The sequence below is a fragment of the Dipteris shenzhenensis genome, chromosome 2, assembly GCF_047967505.1.
Source record: "Dipteris shenzhenensis isolate YYH24624 ecotype China chromosome 2, Dip_SZ_1.0, whole genome shotgun sequence".
NCBI classification, from domain to species: domain Eukaryota; kingdom Viridiplantae; phylum Streptophyta; class Polypodiopsida; order Gleicheniales; family Dipteridaceae; genus Dipteris; species Dipteris shenzhenensis.
Genome location: NC_141597.1, coordinates 42,211,966 through 42,229,706, shown reverse-complemented (window position 1 = coordinate 42,229,706; position 17,741 = coordinate 42,211,966). Strand labels below are relative to the sequence as shown.

The window sequence follows — 17,741 nt, the reverse complement described above, 5'->3', positions numbered from 1 at the left end:
TAGTTTTTTATGGAGCTCTAGGACCAAGTGTAGCCAAGAAAACCGTCAACACTTTCCCATAGGTCGAGTGGTAATGCTACTTGCTCCACAACGAGGGGAAAGCCATGGATTTCGCTTTTAGGCATAGCGATTTAAGGCCGCAGGCGGTTCAGCGTGTTGTGAATCCTGTCATCCGGGAATTTTGAGGCCAGCCTAGCCCTTTGGTAGGGCAAGGTTGTCTAAAGCTAAGCACAGCTTTGAACCCCAACATTGCCTCACGAGGTTGCCTGAGCAACTCGATCATATGGTTGAGGTACCTCGGGAACGAGAGTATTTGTGTGGTGGTCCAAAGGATGAGAAGTGCTGTAGGTACTCACCTCGTCCCCCGGAAAGGAAAAATGTAAAGGAATTTCTTCTAATGCAAAAGGCTTGCACGATCGGGAATCCGGGGGACGACCTTTGTAGCACCTCCAATGGCGTATTCGCCAAGGATGTGAGAAAGGTATCAGGGATTGGGCATGCCCAAGATTACTTTCTTTATTCCAACTTGCCCGCTTGTTTGCATAGCGAGCCATGCAATGCTCGGGGCTCACTTTCCGCATAGCCAGATGCTACTACTGTGATTTCGAGAGGATTTTCAACATAGGTACTTATTCGGCTGTGGATCCCTTGGATTCTACTTCAACCATGTCACAACCCTGGATTCTCGGTGAGGAGCTATACGAGAATATGTTTTGAGAATTATCTAGAGATGTGATTGAGAGCCTGGACCCTCATGTACACTCGTCACTAAAAACATTCGAAAAATCGAATCACAAACACCCTTTAATTTCCGAGAGGGGAATGAATTTATGCCGACAATGATGAGGGAAGGTTTTGATGGGGCTCTACCTAAAAAGCGAGATAGATTTGATAGACTACTCCCTATCCAAACCCCCACCAAAGTTCTAGAAATCCACGACTATGACATTGGCTTCCTGTCATAAGAAGGCATGTTTGCCACTCCCCATAAGTCAGGCCATGGTGTGTTGGAACGTGCATGGCCTACACAATTGTGCATGTCAATAGCCACACAATTGATACTTTGATAGGACTAATAGCGAGCCTTGGTTAGCTGTGAGTTGACATTCTTATTTTACAAGAGCACATGTTTTTAGTTTTGGGCATCATCATCTCCTTCGAGGGGGGGGGGGGAAGGTCTAGAGGTTTGTTCTCCAATTATTGGTAGGAGGGGGATGTGTGCATTTAAGTAGCCCATGCCTTAGTCCCAGAGGCTTTTGATCATAGTGAGCTCATAGGAGGACAAGCTGTGTGGATAGGCTTGAGGATGGGAGACTCTGGGATTGGGATCCTAAACATGTATGCATCAACATGTCCTCCGTAGTATGCACCTTGTTGGAGACGGCTTACCAAGAGCCCCCTAGACATGGACTCTCTTGGAGAAGACAATAACCTAAGAGTTCAAGTAGGACAAGTAGAGGGGAGCCGACTTCTCGATGATGCCTTCGATCGAGCGCATCATGTGGGAGCAGCAGTTTCTTTTTGTATTTAGCAGCCAGGATTCTTGGTGAGGTGCAGAGTTCTCTAGATTCTCGAGTAGCCTTCGTTACTCCTTTGACCAGCGTGGTGTCATAGCAGACTACCCGAAAGACTATATATTTTGTGGTGGGGGACTGGGCTATGCATAGAGGTGTTAATGGGATACAAGACTCCGAAAATTTGTAGGCTGGAATTACATTCGAAATATGAAATAATCTACTAAATATGGTTCGGGACATAGAATTTGAGATCAATTCTTAATCCAATTGAACAGGCATTGCAAATTGCTTCATATTGATACGAGAAGTTTAGAACTTAATCAGATTCTTCATAGACTGCACAATTCAGAAATATAGAATATGCATTGCAGAAACAGAAATTGTAAAGCTTGCAAAACTTTGTGTACATTCAGTGAGGAACTACATCATACATAGAGAATCCCATCATCTCGATTACAACTGATCACTGTTCACTCACGAAACCCTACATGTGAGAACTTAAAGACTCACACCCCAACAAAGGTGGCTCTTCATATCTGAAGATACAAGATGATGTCCTTATCCATTAGGCTATTTGGAGTATGTTTATCTCCATTTATCACTGGCATGCTTGGTGGTTGGTAATTTGGAAAAGATTCTAGACTTCCTAATCTCAATCTTTTGAATCTAACAGACTTTTTTCACGATGCAATGAAGACTATGTGGAAAATTGACAAAAGAGCTTGGTACAATATCAAGGTTCCAATAACCCCCATACACAGCTGTCTATGAAATCCATTTAGAAAGAAACCTATAAAGGAAAATTCGGTGATAGTGTAATATAAAAAAGAAATGACATTCATTTTTCTTTTTAAACGTTTTGTGTTTAAAAGCACAATTTAAAGAGAACCATAAACTTGAAAGAAACATACTATTGAGGATTAATCTTAGTAGTTGAAACTTTTTCCATGAGAAGTCTTTTTCAATTCTTCATAATCGACTAATTTGAAGGCTGTTACCTCATGAGACAAACCTACATCAGTACCTACAGGTGTTGGGAGTTTCTGTATGTCCCCTTTGGTGAATATTTTGTCAAACAGTAAATTCAATGTATTCTTTGCATTTGCGACTGCCACAATTTCAACTTCTTCAAAAATTTGAGATAACTTTTTTTTTGGAAAAAGCTTCCGAAGCCATGAGCAAGGCTTTTGCTGCTTGTACATCTTTGTTTTTATCTGCATCTTGATTTCCTACATTGTCAGACCTGAGTTTCTTCCCATTGTCATACCCTTGTTCAGAAAAAATGGTCTGTTGGGAACCACTAGGGTTCCTTACTAAGTGAAACTATCTACTCAAAAGTATCAGGTTCAGAGATAACCTGGATATGAGCTCTCATTGCCTGAATCTCCTTTTGAAGTGTTCCACCTGATTTTGCAGTAAATGCTTACTAAATTTTCCTCCTCTCTCACATACAACTCAAAAGGCTTATTTTGTAAAAAGTGAGTCTATCCTGCAATTTATGCCACAGTTTTTGCATATATCCTGATAATTGACACTATGCTTTGTTGACAAAACTTCCCAGCAATGTGATAGCCATGCAATAATGTGTGATTCCATATTTGTCCCTTGTTCAAGTCTCTCTTTCAGTTTCAAGGCATGGGATTCCATCTCTCGTAAAATTATTGTACTATAACCTTTGGTTTCTTGTCCTTTCAACTCCAATTCTTGTGCATAAGTGCGTGCTTTTCAGCTAGCAGCTGCTTATCAACACTAGCCACTCCATATAAATTTACTGCATTTCTGACTGGAGGAGGTGGAAAGACAAGAGGCAGCTTTAGGGGCAAGGAGGAGATAGAAGGTCAATGGAATGGAGGAGATGGAAGGTCACCTTCGGGAGGAAGGAGGAGATGGAAGGTCTCAGAGGAGGAGATGGAAGGTCACTTTCGGGAGGAAGGAGGAGATGGAAGGTTAATGGAATGAAAGGAGGAGATGGAAGGTCTGAGAGCCATGGGCTAAGACTTAGCCAAAATTTCAAAATCCAATCCAGGTATGCAAGGTGAATTGTGTGGGGGTTAAAGGTCACTGTGCCTTTACTCCGGTTATTTACAATACTCAAACACATATATAAATGAATGAAAAAGAAGATTAGGGTGTTCTGCATCCACCAAAACTTGTGTGGCTCTCTGTTTCTCTCTCTCTCCCTCTTCCGTCCTTGCTTCCGTTGAGAGAACTCTCAATTGGTATCAGAGCCCGGGTGATCTAGCTGAGCGTGCGTGAATGCTTGAAGCTCAGCAGCTCTGTGGGAGGAAGGAGAAGCTCTGTGGGAAGCTTTGTGGGTGACTTTACTTGCATCCGAGTGTGCAGAGACCTTGGAGGAACCTTTGGAAAAGTCACTTTGGTTTTGCGAAGTGGTTTTGAGAGCCTGTTAAGTGTTTTCAAGGAAAAAAGTCGTTTTTTGAGCTTTTCCTTGTTCCGTTCGATGAGAGAGACTCCGTATTGACTTGTAGAGGCAACTATTGCTTGCTTTTGGTGTCCACTTCACTTCAGGAGCTTGGAAACACCTTCATTCTTGAATCTAGGATCATTTCATTAGATTTTTGACTCACTGTGTCAGTTTCTGCGTTTTTGTGCCCGGGTGTTCGAACTCAAGTTTGAAGCAACCATTTGCAGATCTGTCAGTTCCGGTGGACTCAGGAGGTCCTAAAACTTCTATGTTGCTCATCATTTGCACTCCGGTGAAGTTTACAAACAGCTCTGTTTTCAAAAACGTTTTTTCAGTCCGTGTGTTGGACCCAGTGATTGAGACCACGGTTTTCAAAACCATCTGTCCCATTGTGTTCCGGACGCCCAAAAACCCCTACCTGTTAGTTCTTATGCGATTCGGTGGAGGATTTTCAGAGTTATAGATCTCTGTGTATTCGATTTTGTCTCTTTGTTATGCATTTTTTTATTCTAAGGTTTTGAAACCTTAGATTTATGCCACATGGCAGTGGATAAGTGTTGACTTCCATTTCTCACTCATCGGTTGGGATTTTGGAGTTCCGGCAGAAGAGAGATATTTGCATATTTTCTTGCTAAGTCCGATTATGCAATGGCGCCCATGTTTTGAGGCATCTCAGGTTCTATTTTCAGTAGCGGTCATTACCGTGGGACTTTGATTTCTTGAGCATACCTTATGCAGATCACTCTAGTTGCAGTTTGAGCAGTGGTGTGCGCTCATTCGTGGTGTGCATTGGTTGCAGTGGTGGATGATTTATAGGCCATTTGGATGCATTGCGGTCCTTATTGGATGCGTTGATAGGTCCAAATTGCCTTGTGTGATGTTATTTTTATGGACGCTTTGCACATGGATGCTATTTTATGCTGAGGGATAGCTTTGACGCATTGCAAGTGATGCATTGATAGTGCTATGCTCTCTTGGATGAGATATTATTAATGCATATGCTAGTGGACGGTGTTTATGCTTGAGTCATTTGGCACTTATTGGCATTTTGGATTGCCATTGCAGTTGGCATTTTCTTTTGGGCTAGATTTGCTCATATGGATGCATAGTATATGCACATGAGTCAAATGCTTTGAGACATGAGTTTTGGTGATATTTCGCTCTATTGTGGCATACACATTTGGGTGCACTTGGTATTTGGTGTGATTCTCTCTTGTAGGCACTAGCATTTGGGATTTTGCTTTATTTGCATTATGGCATCCTCTTCAGACATTTATGGCATCCTCTTCCATGTCTGAAAAGGAGTTTTTCAACATTAAAAAGTTTGATGGGACAAACTTTCTTTTGTGGAAAGAACAGATAAGGGATGTGCTTATTCAAAAGAAGCAGATTAAACCCTTGGCAGGGATTGAAGCTAAGCCTGCAAATATGTCTGAGGATGATTGGAATGAGTTGGATGCATTAGCAAAGTCTACTATTAGACTTCATCTTGCAGAGTCAGTTTATTTCACAGTAGTAAATGAGCAAACTCTGAGGATGATTGGAATGAGTTGGATGCATTAGCAAAGTCTACCATTAGACTTCATCTTGCAGAGTCAGTTTATTTCACAGTAGTAAATGAGCAAACTACGGAAGATTTGTGGAAGAAACTGTGTGCCACTTATGAGAAGAAAACCGCCTCATATAAAGTTTACCTCATGAAGAGGTTGTTTAAGCTGTAGATGAAGGAAGGGGTCTCCATTGCTTCTCACTTGAATGAATTCAATATTATTTTCAGCCAGCTTCAGGCTCAGAAGATGATTTTTGATGCGGAGACTAAGGCAATATTTCTCTTATGTTCATTGCCATCCTCATGGGATACCTTCCGTACAGCTGTCAGTAACTCTGCACCTGGTGGAGTACTGAAATTTGATGATGTTGTGGGTAGCTTGTTGGCCGAGGAGATTAGACGGAAGTCTATGGACGGCAATAAGTAGGATGCAGCCTTAAATGTGCAAAGGAGCAGATCACAGTTCAAGGGGAAGTCCCAAGAAAGAGGGAAGTCTCGTAGCAAATCCAGGGCACGGAACATTGAGTGTTACCACTGTGGCAAGAAGGACCATATGAAAAAGGATTGCTACAAGCTGAAAAGAGAGCAAAAGGATAAGAAAAAGAATACAAATTGGGGTTCAAATCAAAAGGAAGAGAGTCCAAGGGAAGACAAAGGAAAAGTGAAGATTGAGGAGATCAATGCAGTCACACATGATAGTGACAATGACGTTTTCTTCATGTCTAATTTATCTGCAGAGTTGCTTACCACTTCAGATGATGCATATTCCCAGGATTGGATTTTGGATTCCGGTGCTTCATTCCATGTTACTCCCCATAGGGAATGGTTCTTCACTTATGACAATGGAAAGACAGGTTGTGTGCATCTTGAAAATGACTATGCATGTGACATAGTGGGAGTAGGTGACATAAAGTTTTCTTTTGTAAATGGGTCTGCATTTATTTTGAAACATGTGAGACATGTGCTTAAGTTGACTAAGAGTCTTATTTCAGTGGGTCAACTAGATGATGCTGTGTGAATGGTTTTCACACCACTTTTGGCTTTCAGAGTTGGAAAATTCACAAGGGCTCTATGCTTTTGGCCAGGGGTGCCAAGTGTGGGACTTTGTATCCCTTACATGTATCAGGGGTATTTGATCATGTTGTTGCAATAACCGAGCAACCAAGCACTTCTTTGTGGCATTGCAGGTTAGGGCACATGAGCCAGAATGGAATGAAACTCTTATGCCGTTTGGGTTATGTACCGCATTTGAGTTTTTCTGATTTTGAATTTTGTGAGCACTGTCTCTATGGGAAGCAGACTAAATCAGCCCATAAAAGAAGGAGAAAGAAAGAGTTTGAAAAGCTTGATTTGGTGCATTCAGACATATGTGGTCCCATGCCTACACGGTCATTAGGCGGGGCTGAATACTATGTGACATTCATTGATGATGCAACTAGGAAAGTGTGGGCTTATGCTATAGCTCGGAAGAGTGATGTGTTCCAGGTATTTCAGAAATGGTTGGCCTTGGTTGAGAATCAGTCAGGTAGAACGCTTAAATGCCTACGGACTGACAATGGTGGAGAGTATCTCTCTCATGACTTTCAGCATTTCTGTGATACACGTGGGATTAAGAGGGAGCTCACATCCCCTCGTACTCTAGAGCAAAATCCAGTTGCAGAAAAGATGAATCGTACCATTCAAGAAAGGTTGAAATGCATGCTTTCCAATGCAAGTCTTTCTGGTGGTTTTTGGGCTGAGGCAATGAAGACTGCAGTGCATGTGATCAATAGATCACCTAGTAAGAGTTTGGATGGTGGTATTCTTGAAGAGGCATGGAGTGGCAAGAAGCCCTCTTACTCTCATTTGCGTATATTTGGGTGTGAGACATATGCACATGTGCCAAAAGAGCTTTGAAAGAAGCTAGATCCTAAGTCTAGAAAATGCATCTTTCTGAGTTATGGTGAAAGTGGAGAGATGGGCTATCGTCTCTGGGATCCAGAAGCAAAGAAGGTCATACGCAGCCATGATGCAGTCTTCAATGAGAAGAAGATGCATAAGGCACCCATGAGGGATGTGGAAATGAGGAGAATCACTTTCCAGGATGTGAATCCACCTGCATATGTTGATAGACAGCAAGTTGTCCATGCACCAAATGTGCAAGAAATGTAGTGTGACAGAGACATATAGAGCCAAGCTATTTGCAAAAGTTCAATGTTGATTTAGTCCCAACATTGCGACAAGAGACACACATGAGGATGCCTTAGTCTGATGTTTCTTCAGGGGACAAGCTGTCCAGATCCACAGATGATATCTTGTTGGAGGTACGGTTTCAGCCAGTCAGGATAGTGGGCTTCATGGAGCATGGCTCTCTTTCACAGTGGTACTTCGATCCTGACCCGCTTCTCATCGCCGTGAACTCATGGAGCCTATGGCTCTATGGTGGTGTCCCAATTAAGTTTTTGCAGTGGGACCCTGGGGAATGAGAATGGATAGATGAAGGGCACCGAGAGAAGGGCATCCCCTTCTTTCGTTACACGGTTAGTAATGCCAGAAAATTCCAGCTCAGCTGAAGGGTTTGAGGCCTACCAGAGCTCATCATTGGGAGAACTTTTGGATTTCGGCTGACTTGCAGAAAATTTTTTGGCAGAGGCTTTGGAAATCCCACCGGAATAGAAAAATCACTCTCTTCTTTTGGCTTTCTATTCATGGTGGGATAGCAGTAAACCATTGGAGATCCAGGTTTGGAGCTGACCCTTCTTGTCCTCGTTGCCTTTTTGCTTTGGAGACAATACAGCACTGCCTTTGGGATTGCAGACAGGCGAGAATCATATGGAAGAGGATTGCAAGACTTTTCAGCACTTGTGTTCGCCTACCTTTCTATATGACCTGGGGATCAGTGGCTTGGCTCACTCTTTCAGGGCCCCAGGTCTTTTTTGAGAGACTTGACTCCTCTTCGGCTCTTCACATGCGACGACACCTTGTGGAGCCATGCTCTCTAGAGGATGTTCCGGCCACTCTCTTCAAGGCTGCTCATTCCTTGGTCGACTCTCCATTGGAGGCCTTAGCTAGCATTGCAGCATGGCACATTTGGAGAGCCAGATGCAGTGAGGCTTTGGAGGGTTCTCAGGTTCACCCTTCTCAGAGATACGGTACACACTCTGATGGCCAGTTGGGCGACCATGCAGGGATCATCTCGAGCAGCCTCCTCCAAGAGAGTTACTTTTCTCAGAGATTGGAGAGACTCTTTCTTCTTTGCTGAGACTTCTACAGGGTTGAGTTGGCATTTTCAGCCTCAGCCTTGGTTTCTTTCTACCTCATTTCTCTGAGGTGTTTTTATTACATGCTTAGCATGTTGTATTTCCGCATAGAGCTTGCTCTAGCGAGTTTCTTTCTTACATAATAGAAGTCTCTTTTTTGAAAAAAAAAGAATTGCTCCCCTAGTCATTTAGTCGAGGTTGGATTTGTCTAATTTCAAAATGAGGAGACCGTACTGTCTGAACATGGCCATCGGTCACCCTTTTGGACATCCCCTACAAGATCTTAGCTAAGGTCTTGAGTTTGTAGTTGTGCCCTGACCTCCATGACACACAAATAGGTTTTGTTCGAGAGCGCAACATCTTGGATAACATCTACTTTCAAGGGAGTGAGGACCGGGTCCATGAGGAGTCTCATCCTCTTGTGGTCCTTCTCCTGGACTTCGAGATGGCATATGACAAGATGGAGCTGGATGTTTTGGAGTGCACCATGCAGAGGATGGGTTTCTTGGACTAATGGATTCAGGGCACTACCTTGCCCTGACAACTGGAGAAAGATCCAGACCTCTAACGTTCGAGGTCCTCTACTCAATACCTGAGAAACACAAAGTGAACACTGCCTACAGCATGCTATTGAAGTTTGAATATATGCATGAAGAATATACATAGTGATGAATCCACCCGTTTGAATACTTGCTTTGAAAACAAGCCTAGGAACTCCTGGAGGTATCCATAGCATCCATGTAACCGTGTAGTGCCATAATCAGTGTCCTTGTATCCTTCTAACTCTGATCCTTGAGGTCCCTCAAAGGCACCTCCCTTATGCACTTGATATCAGAGTCACTTCCACTTCCACTCCTTCAGCTTCTCGCAATGTGCTTCCACACTTCCAAGCCCCACATCCCATTAATGCTACATAGGAGCCCTTACGTTCGTTGCTTCGCTGAAATCATATTCTCGCTGCGCTTCTTTGACTTGGACCGAAGTTTGGAACACAAATGTTGCTCAGGGCATCATGGGGACTTACATGATAGATGACAACACAGTTTTCTTTGATGGATGCTGCATCCCTGTCACTCAGGAGCTCTATGCGGCTGTGTTTCTACTTCCAGTTGGTCCAACTACTGCATCAACTCTAGATCAAGCGACCTGCGACCCCTATTTTGAGCCAAGTATTTATTGAACGTCTCAGGATATTACCTGCAATTTTTTGCAACTTGCCTCTGTGGTGTGTCGCACCAGTCTCCCACTAGATTGGCTTACTGTTTTTACAAAAGCATTCCATAACAAGTTGGGACCATCTCTTTGTATGATCCAGTATCGGCTTGCCTTGGGACAGGTGCCCTGGCTTGCGCCCCCAGCTAGCCCAGACACTGGTTTGCCTCGTCTCTATCCCCGTCCCAGTAAAGGCTTCCACCTCAGCCTTGGTGTCAGCCTCAGCCTCTATGACAGTTGCTACCTCTACTCTCGCTGTCTTTGCCTCTGTGTCAGCCGTCGTCACCGCTACCATCTCTACCTTGGCCTCTACAACTATTACCGCCCCAGCTTCCGCCTAGACAATTTCTTCTGCTGCCATTACCACGCCTCTTTCGTCCCTGCGGAAGCCTTTTCCATTGTTTCCAGCTCCAATATTGACACTATAATCTTTTCTGACAATGGCGCACAATACACAGTGACTGGCACTCACATTGCCACCATTTTTGTCTTGATTGAGTCCATCCTTACTTCCGAGGTCCCTCATTCATCTCCACCCCCTCCTCTCCACAGTTATCACCACCCCGAGATCTGCTGGCCTGCAGACCCCATCTACTCAGCCTCTTCAACCAGGGGAGCGCCCACAAATGGGCCGGAGGATCCTTGCCCCACAAATTGCTTTTCCTCCCCCAGGTAGTTCTGTGTGCCAACGAGTTAATGAAATATTTTTTGCCGATGACTCCTCACTCTCGGCAGACCAGTACACAGAAGTGTGCTGGTAGATGTCAACAAAGTTGCCAATGCTCTATGAACATTATATCATGTGTCTCGTTAATGGGTGCCTCCGCAATTCATCCACATTGCACAAAGGGAGTATGTGGCCCTTAATTAGGTGCAACAGGCAGCTCAAACACGCCTACAGATCGATTTTGATGCACTGTGGGTAGAATTCCAGGTTCTCACAGCGAGCAACGAGAAGCTTAAGGCTGAACATGTTGCATTGCAACTCCACTAGGAGGAGGACAAGAAACGGCTCGCCGAGGCTCTAGTGGGTCAACACTCTCAAGGAGACGAATAGGGGCCACAAGCAGCAAATCAGAGATTTGGAGGCCACCCAAGTGCTGGCAGACCTGGCTGTCGAGGTAGCACAACTACAGGGAGAGAATGCAGAGTTGAGACAACTCAATCAGGAGTATGAAGACCGCCTCTGCTCTCTTAAGCGAATTGAGAAGATGTTTCGAGAGCCACCACAACGAACATCCTGCCAAACGGCCAAGGAGGGACCCCGAGGATGACGAAGACCAAGCAGGGCAATGGAGGTCAGCCTTAGAAACTCCCTTTTGAGCAGCATTGGAAAGACGGCTTGTACCTCCGGTTCAAAAACAACAAGCTCCTGGCGTACCGGTGCTACCCGACCCAGCACCTGTCAAAGATTTCAACGGCCCGTGCACTCTTAATGCTGGACTGAGCCAGGCTCCTCCGGGCAGTCGCCCATCCAAGGGGGGACCCAGTCCCCGATAGAAGCTCTCTTCGAAGGTACTCCTAAGCCTTTGGATCCATTGTACTTCACAAACCCTTCATAACTCCTAGAAAGCATGTCAAGCTGGAGCCTAACTACCCGAGCCAAATCTGTCTGCTGACCAACTGCTGATAGTTGATACGTCACAACCTTCAATTTAGTGATATGATCCTTTACTGTGTCCTCCTCTTCCATCCTCATGCTATAGAGTTTTGTTTCTAGGTCGAGGGTTCTGGCCATGTTGTTGACGACCTCTACATGTTTTTGAGCGTGGTCATGCTGGAAACTCTGTGTCTGTTAGCTGAATATGAGGCCCGTAGTTGTGCTTATAGCCAGGGGCTCTGCATCTCGCAACAGTCCATTTCTGACTGCATCTGGATCTAGTGGTGTCACTGCTACACCGGCAGTGTTTTTGCTATCTTGAGGCCTTATCTCCACTTTCCAGACCATCCGAACCACCCACCTTCTTCCAAAGAGGATAATCACTTCTGTCGAGCTTACCCGTTCCCCAAAGCTTGGGATGGACATCTACCAGCCATGATGAGGATCTGAATGGCTTAGGATGAGTACACCTGTCTGAATCTTGATCATCATCCATCTCACAAGGTACCTGTCCTTTAGATGTAGGAGCTGATGATCTGCAGGCTTGACTATTGTGTGGCCTCCTTTTGCTACTCCAGAATGATGCGCACTATGAGGCTCAGTCACAGTGGTCACTGGCCTCCCTGCTGCTCCTCCTGTGAGGCACAATAAGTGAATGAATATGCCCAGGGCTTGGGCCCTTTTAATACGGCTGGAGGCCTCAAAAGTAGCTGATCTAGTCAGGAGACTGGCCGACTAATCTGCCAACCCAGATGACCCCACAACAAGAACCTAATTGCCCTGTGGCAGGCGCATGCGCCCTGTTTTGTGACTAGTTCTGGTCCTGCCCCATCTCTGAGCACTGGAAGATGCAGAATCAATAGCATTGCCACCACCCGTATCGATAGGTGCATTGGCAAGTACTTGTGATGGAGGTCCAGCATCAAAGGCTGCAATAATATTCCACAAGTTTTTGGCTACCAACACATAATGCATCCTGTAGGACCACATGGAGTAGTTGGTGCCATCAAGATAATCTTCAGGTGGAAGCATTCCGAAAAGATCACTGTTTGCTATTTCAACTGCAGCAACAAAAATGCACAATCCTCAAACTCTCTCTGAACCAAGTGACTGCACTAGCACTGTGCACAGATGTCTGATTCTGACACCTCAATCTCAACTGCCTGCACCTGAAAATCCACCAAATATATGTGCAGAATTTCAGTCACATGCCCGAAATTTTGTACAGCCTGTACCTCATGTACGGCTTGTATGGCCAAATTTCATACAGCCTGTATGCCAGGTACGGCCTGTACAAAATGTACATGCCTGTAGGATGCAACAGATCAAAGTAAATCTGCAGCCAACTGAAACGACAAGTAAATAGAATGGTGACAAACAGGCTTTGAGCGTAATTTGCTTGGGAGATAATTCAAAAAGGCTCTAGAGGGTAAGAGGTTACAAGTACTGGATATCAAACTACATTTCATGCATTCATAGTTGCTGGAGTATAGCACTCCATGAGCTGCATCCTCTCTTGTGCATAGCGTGTAGATCCTCTCCTCGCAGCTAGTATACCTCCATTGACCAGTTTCAACTTGCATTTGCAGGTATGCCATTTTGATTTCAGCATGTTCTTTGGTAGCCTGACTTGCTCTCTTGCTTCTTTCCCCGTGTGGCTGCAACGCTGCGTTCTCTGAGCACCAACCTTTCACCTTTGTGAGAGTATATGTCTACGGTATGGTCTAGACCTGCCGCTGGCCGCTGATGACAAGTAGCGAGTCCCTGTTTCTGCTATGGAGTTTAGGGTTTTTAAACTTGTGGGTGACTTTCATGAGCCTATAACTGCACTTTTTGTTTTGTTTTCAGAGGATGAGTTTGGTTTCCTGGATTTGTGTGGATATATATGTGTGGGATGCTCCTTTTGATGTGCTAATGAATTGAACAAGGATAGTGTAGGTTCAATATGACTCAACCGATGGTTAGAGATCCAGGCTTGTCTATATTTCAGAACTCATTTTACTCTCGCGGTGAGGTCAAGACAGAGAGCTTCACCAAGCCAAGCATAGAGAACTCTTCAGGAATGCCATTTGAGAATTGAAGTGGTTCATCAAAAGGCTGATTTAATTTTTCCCTCCTGACATATATACGGGTCGTTCTGTTTTTGCAGGTGGGCGATAATCTACTTGGCACAATGGAAGCCCCTTGTAAACCCCATATTAAGTGAAAGCTGAGAAAGATCTCATGATGGTAGATTGTTTTCTCTTAGATTTTGCTCTTTCTTCATGGGGAAATTTCATTTTGGCTCTACCGAGGTAAAGGAGTGCATGTATATATGGTTTTGTGAGGTGATAAATAGCATTTCAATGGCCTGACGCTTAGTCTCGATTCTTTCTTGTTTTTGCTCCTGAAGAAACATCTGGACTGAGCTTAGAGGTGATCTAATTGTCTTCAAGTTTTAACTTCACATCTCAATTGATGTGATCTTCTATCAGATTTTGTAGGCCATTCATTGGTAGTAAAGTGTGCCTTCTTTTGTTAAGTTTGTTCAAGAAATGATGAGATCTCAGATCAAGGGTGCTTTTCGAGCTAACCTGTTAGTGCATTTGTTACTGGAATGTATGAAGAATAAAGAGTGCAGACGTAGAAACTCCATATAACTAAATTTTTAAAGCTATTTTGGTATAACGTGTCTTCTTGGGTTTAGTAATTTTTGATGACATAAACTTGGCTGTTTAACCAAAATAAATATATAAAATGAGAAATTTGTATACCACAGTGACGTTTGTAATAGTTTTGAATAATGTGGTCTTCCATCTTTGTAGGGAAGTTGAAAAGTTAACACTTGCGTTATATCTGGTATCAGGGGTCATTGAAAAGGATGCGATGATGTGCTGTGCTCTCCTCACACTAGCTGCTCCCTCCTCACCAGTCTCACTCCTCACTTGAAGCTCTCCAAAGGCTGAAGGTGCCCACGCAGTACCTGCTAAACAACACAGCAGAACTACCAGCAACAAGAAGAGAAGTCTTAGTACATCAAGTCAACCGTAGGTCAAATGTAGCTAGAGGTTAGACTGACCCTAATCTAGCCATAGTTAACAATTCCTACTAAAACTAGTGCTGTCAACTCTGGGTACTCCCAAAGTCCGCACACAACCTTAAGTCTCAACCAAAGGCCATCTTTAGTCAAACAATGGTTATCTTTCACAAGCTGAAACTCAACAAGATGAGTCCGATTTGAACTTATTCTCGACAAACACTCAAATTATTGTGTTTCATGACATTAAAAGGTTTTTTCAATTCTTTGGGAAAGAAAGTTCTTTCCAAGTCGTTTTAAGATCATTTCAAATTGGAATTCAATGCAATCTTCATTGACAAGCTAACGTTTGGTCCCAAAGAACGTTTCATAGCTTGTACTTGTATAACAGGTCACATCCACAATTATGGTATCCACGCATGACATCAAATTTGAACCATTAGCCAAGGCAGCATTAGGCGAAGGATCAATCCCAATGGAGGACCATCATATAGGAAGAAAGAATACATTAATCATGTTCTATATGTTATAAGACTTATCAAAAAATTTCTTTTGGTCAACAAATGATAGAGTTGTATTTGTTGGAAACAAATGCTTGACAAAAGAGAAGTCGTTCACATATTAGCTTGTTGGAAAAGGCATCGAAGAGCAAAGATTATTCAAGCTAACTGCTTTAGAACCAAGCATGCATGTAATGTCAACAAAGCAAAACACATTTCCACTTTCAAAGGAGATTGTTTCAAGAACTTAATGTAATTGAGCAAGATGAAGAATGTTCATGTGGCTTGCCCTTTATTTTTTTGGGGGGGTGGCCTATTGGAGGGAAGTATAAATTATTGAGTGGCCTGACCAATATGCATAGCATGCTCTCTTTCTGCTATGAGACCGTCCCCTATGAGATCTCTCTCTCTTTGGCTGTACACGAGAGTGTGCCTCGGCATTGGCACATCATAAGCTGCATTAGGCATATTTTCTACTTGAAACAAATGCTGAGGTCTTGGATCCCTTCTGAGATTTTTCATCTCTTGCATACGAGTGCATACCATCTGCTCAAATCCTTGCTGATTTTCGCTGCACACTTCTTTGTCTTGGATGTTCATCCCTATCTTGTGAATCCCACTGGATAGGTGATTGAGCCATTCTCCTTCAACTTGTCTGAGATCTACAAGTTTCTCACACACACTGTGTATGCAACTGATGCACGCAACCTTTGCTTTTCAAAGAGAGAAATTTGCTCCGTGTGTTGTTAATTGTTGTCCTTGCCTATATGTGCTTAATAGTGGATCCATAGATTGTTGTTGGTTCAGTAATAAGTTGTTCCATATTTTTTTGTTGCATTAATCGTAACAATTTGGTTTTGTTTTTGTTGTTTGAGTTGTACTGAATATTGAAGTCGCCTATAGTGTATGTTTCTATGTTGTTATATAGTTCTTGCAAGATATTTATTAGGGTGTCTGTTTTTATGTGTGGTGGTTTGTAAATGTTTATGACAATGAGTTCTTTGCTTGATCGTTCTTGCAGAGTTGTGACTAGGCATTCACACGTTTCTATGTAAATTCTCTGTGTCTGAATTGGTTGGTATTGTTTTGTGAAGTATGTGGTCAGGTATGTGGTCAGGACTCGGCCGTGTGTTGAGTTGGTGTTATCGAAACCTAGTAAGTCAATGTCTTTCGAGGAGTAGTTTTTGGTCTCTTGTAGGCAAAGTATGGAGGCTTGCATGATCGTGAATGTGTTTATAATATTGGATTTGTGGTGATGAAAAGAGGGCGAGTGTTCAAGCTTTGCAACGTCCCTTTGCCGCTGTGCTGAATTGTGAGAATTGTTTTTTCGAACTCCCATGCTCTTTGTGTTTGTAGCCTTTCAATCTCCTACAAGATGATTGGGTCAACTCTTACCATGTTCTGCTCTATTTTGCGCAATAGGTATAAATTATGTGCGCTATTGATATGCGAGAGTGTTGTGTAAATAAGCCCATGAGCTTGTACGTTAGAAGGATCAAATGCTAGTGCATCCATGGTGAGGCCTTGCGCACGATGTATTGTTCTAGCGGACGTTGGCTCTATTGGGAACTGTTTTCTGCATGCGTTGTTCAAGTGGTTTTTCCCTATTTGGAACTCTCTTGGTATTTGCATTATTGGTGTCCAATTCTGTTTGTTGCTATTGTTGTATAGGTCCTTGTTTTCTTTGTGTGTTCTTTCTCTTTTTTATTAATCTGCAAATTCGATCCATATTATTGGCGGCCTGCGTTCCAAGTTTGAACCTTTAAAAGTTTCGTCTGTCCCATTGATGATGCCATCGGCAATGTCTAAGTTTCTCGAGCATATTTCGACAATCATTTCTTTTTTTAGTTTGAGCTCTGCATGGAGGCCTGTTGTTTCCCAAGGGTTTGTTGGGATGTTTATTGTTTTGTTGCATGTTTTGTGTTAATGGTCTACTACTTTTAGGATTTGTGATAGTGTTTGAAGTGTTCGAAAAACATAATCATTGTGCTTATCTTTTTTTGCGTTGGTGTAGTATAGGTGTGGTATTTGGTGCTTGTTAGGTACATGTTTAGTGTATGTTTCGTTAAGTAATGCATGATCTTCTTTCGTTTGTTTCCTCACATGTATTTTGTTTAACAGTAGATGAAAAGGTCCTTGTTGCATTAGTTGGTGCAATTTGTAATATAGGATTTCTGCCTCCTAGCATGAACCTAATAGTGTTATGCTAACCTAATAGTGTTGTCCCTCTCGAATGCTGTGAGAAAATCCAGCTGTCTCTTACAGGACTAACTTGGCATAGGTCTCCTGCAAGCAAGATGTCAACACCTTCGAAAGGCTCATCGTGGTTGTGTTTTATTTCACGCATGTGCATATCCATTGCTATAACTGTGTTTAGCCCTACCAAAGAAATCTCATCCATTACCAGAAGTTCTACATTCCTGTACAAGGCGGTAAGTGCTTGCAACTTTTCTGTAGATAAGCTAGTGTATGTGGTTGTCAGTAGTGGTAGGTGCAATGTGCCAGTAGGAGCGCATGAGGCAAATCAGCATTTGTTGTGTCTCTGTGAAGATATGTTCGTTGTAATGCTTGCACAATGAGCAAAGTCGTGAAAGTTTTTCTTGAAATCGACGTTTTCGGAGAGAAACAATTTTTCTATTTGAATTTATCCTTTTTTTTAGCATGATGTCGTCTATGATTTTTCTTT

At 43.2% G+C, this 17,741-nt stretch overlaps 1 protein-coding gene across 5 annotated transcripts in view; it reads left to right on the top strand.

Moving 5' to 3' along the window:
• The window catches only part of LOC147904774 (V-type proton ATPase subunit e1-like), a 34,369-nt gene extending 19,652 nt beyond the window's left edge, over window positions 1-14,717 (top strand). For 4 of the 5 annotated variants that reach the window (XM_087397382.1, XM_087397375.1, XM_087397359.1 and 1 more), the window contains exon 4: window positions 13,689-14,042. In XM_087397382.1, the coding sequence (XP_087253508.1) occupies window positions 13,689-13,752 (64 nt within the window). In that variant the 3' untranslated portion in view covers window positions 13,753-14,042. Of the gene's footprint in view, window positions 1-13,688; window positions 14,043-14,384 lie in introns of those variants that run through there. The other variant, XM_087397367.1, reaches the window with a different exon arrangement.
• Window positions 14,718-17,741: the final 3,024 nt, after the last annotated feature.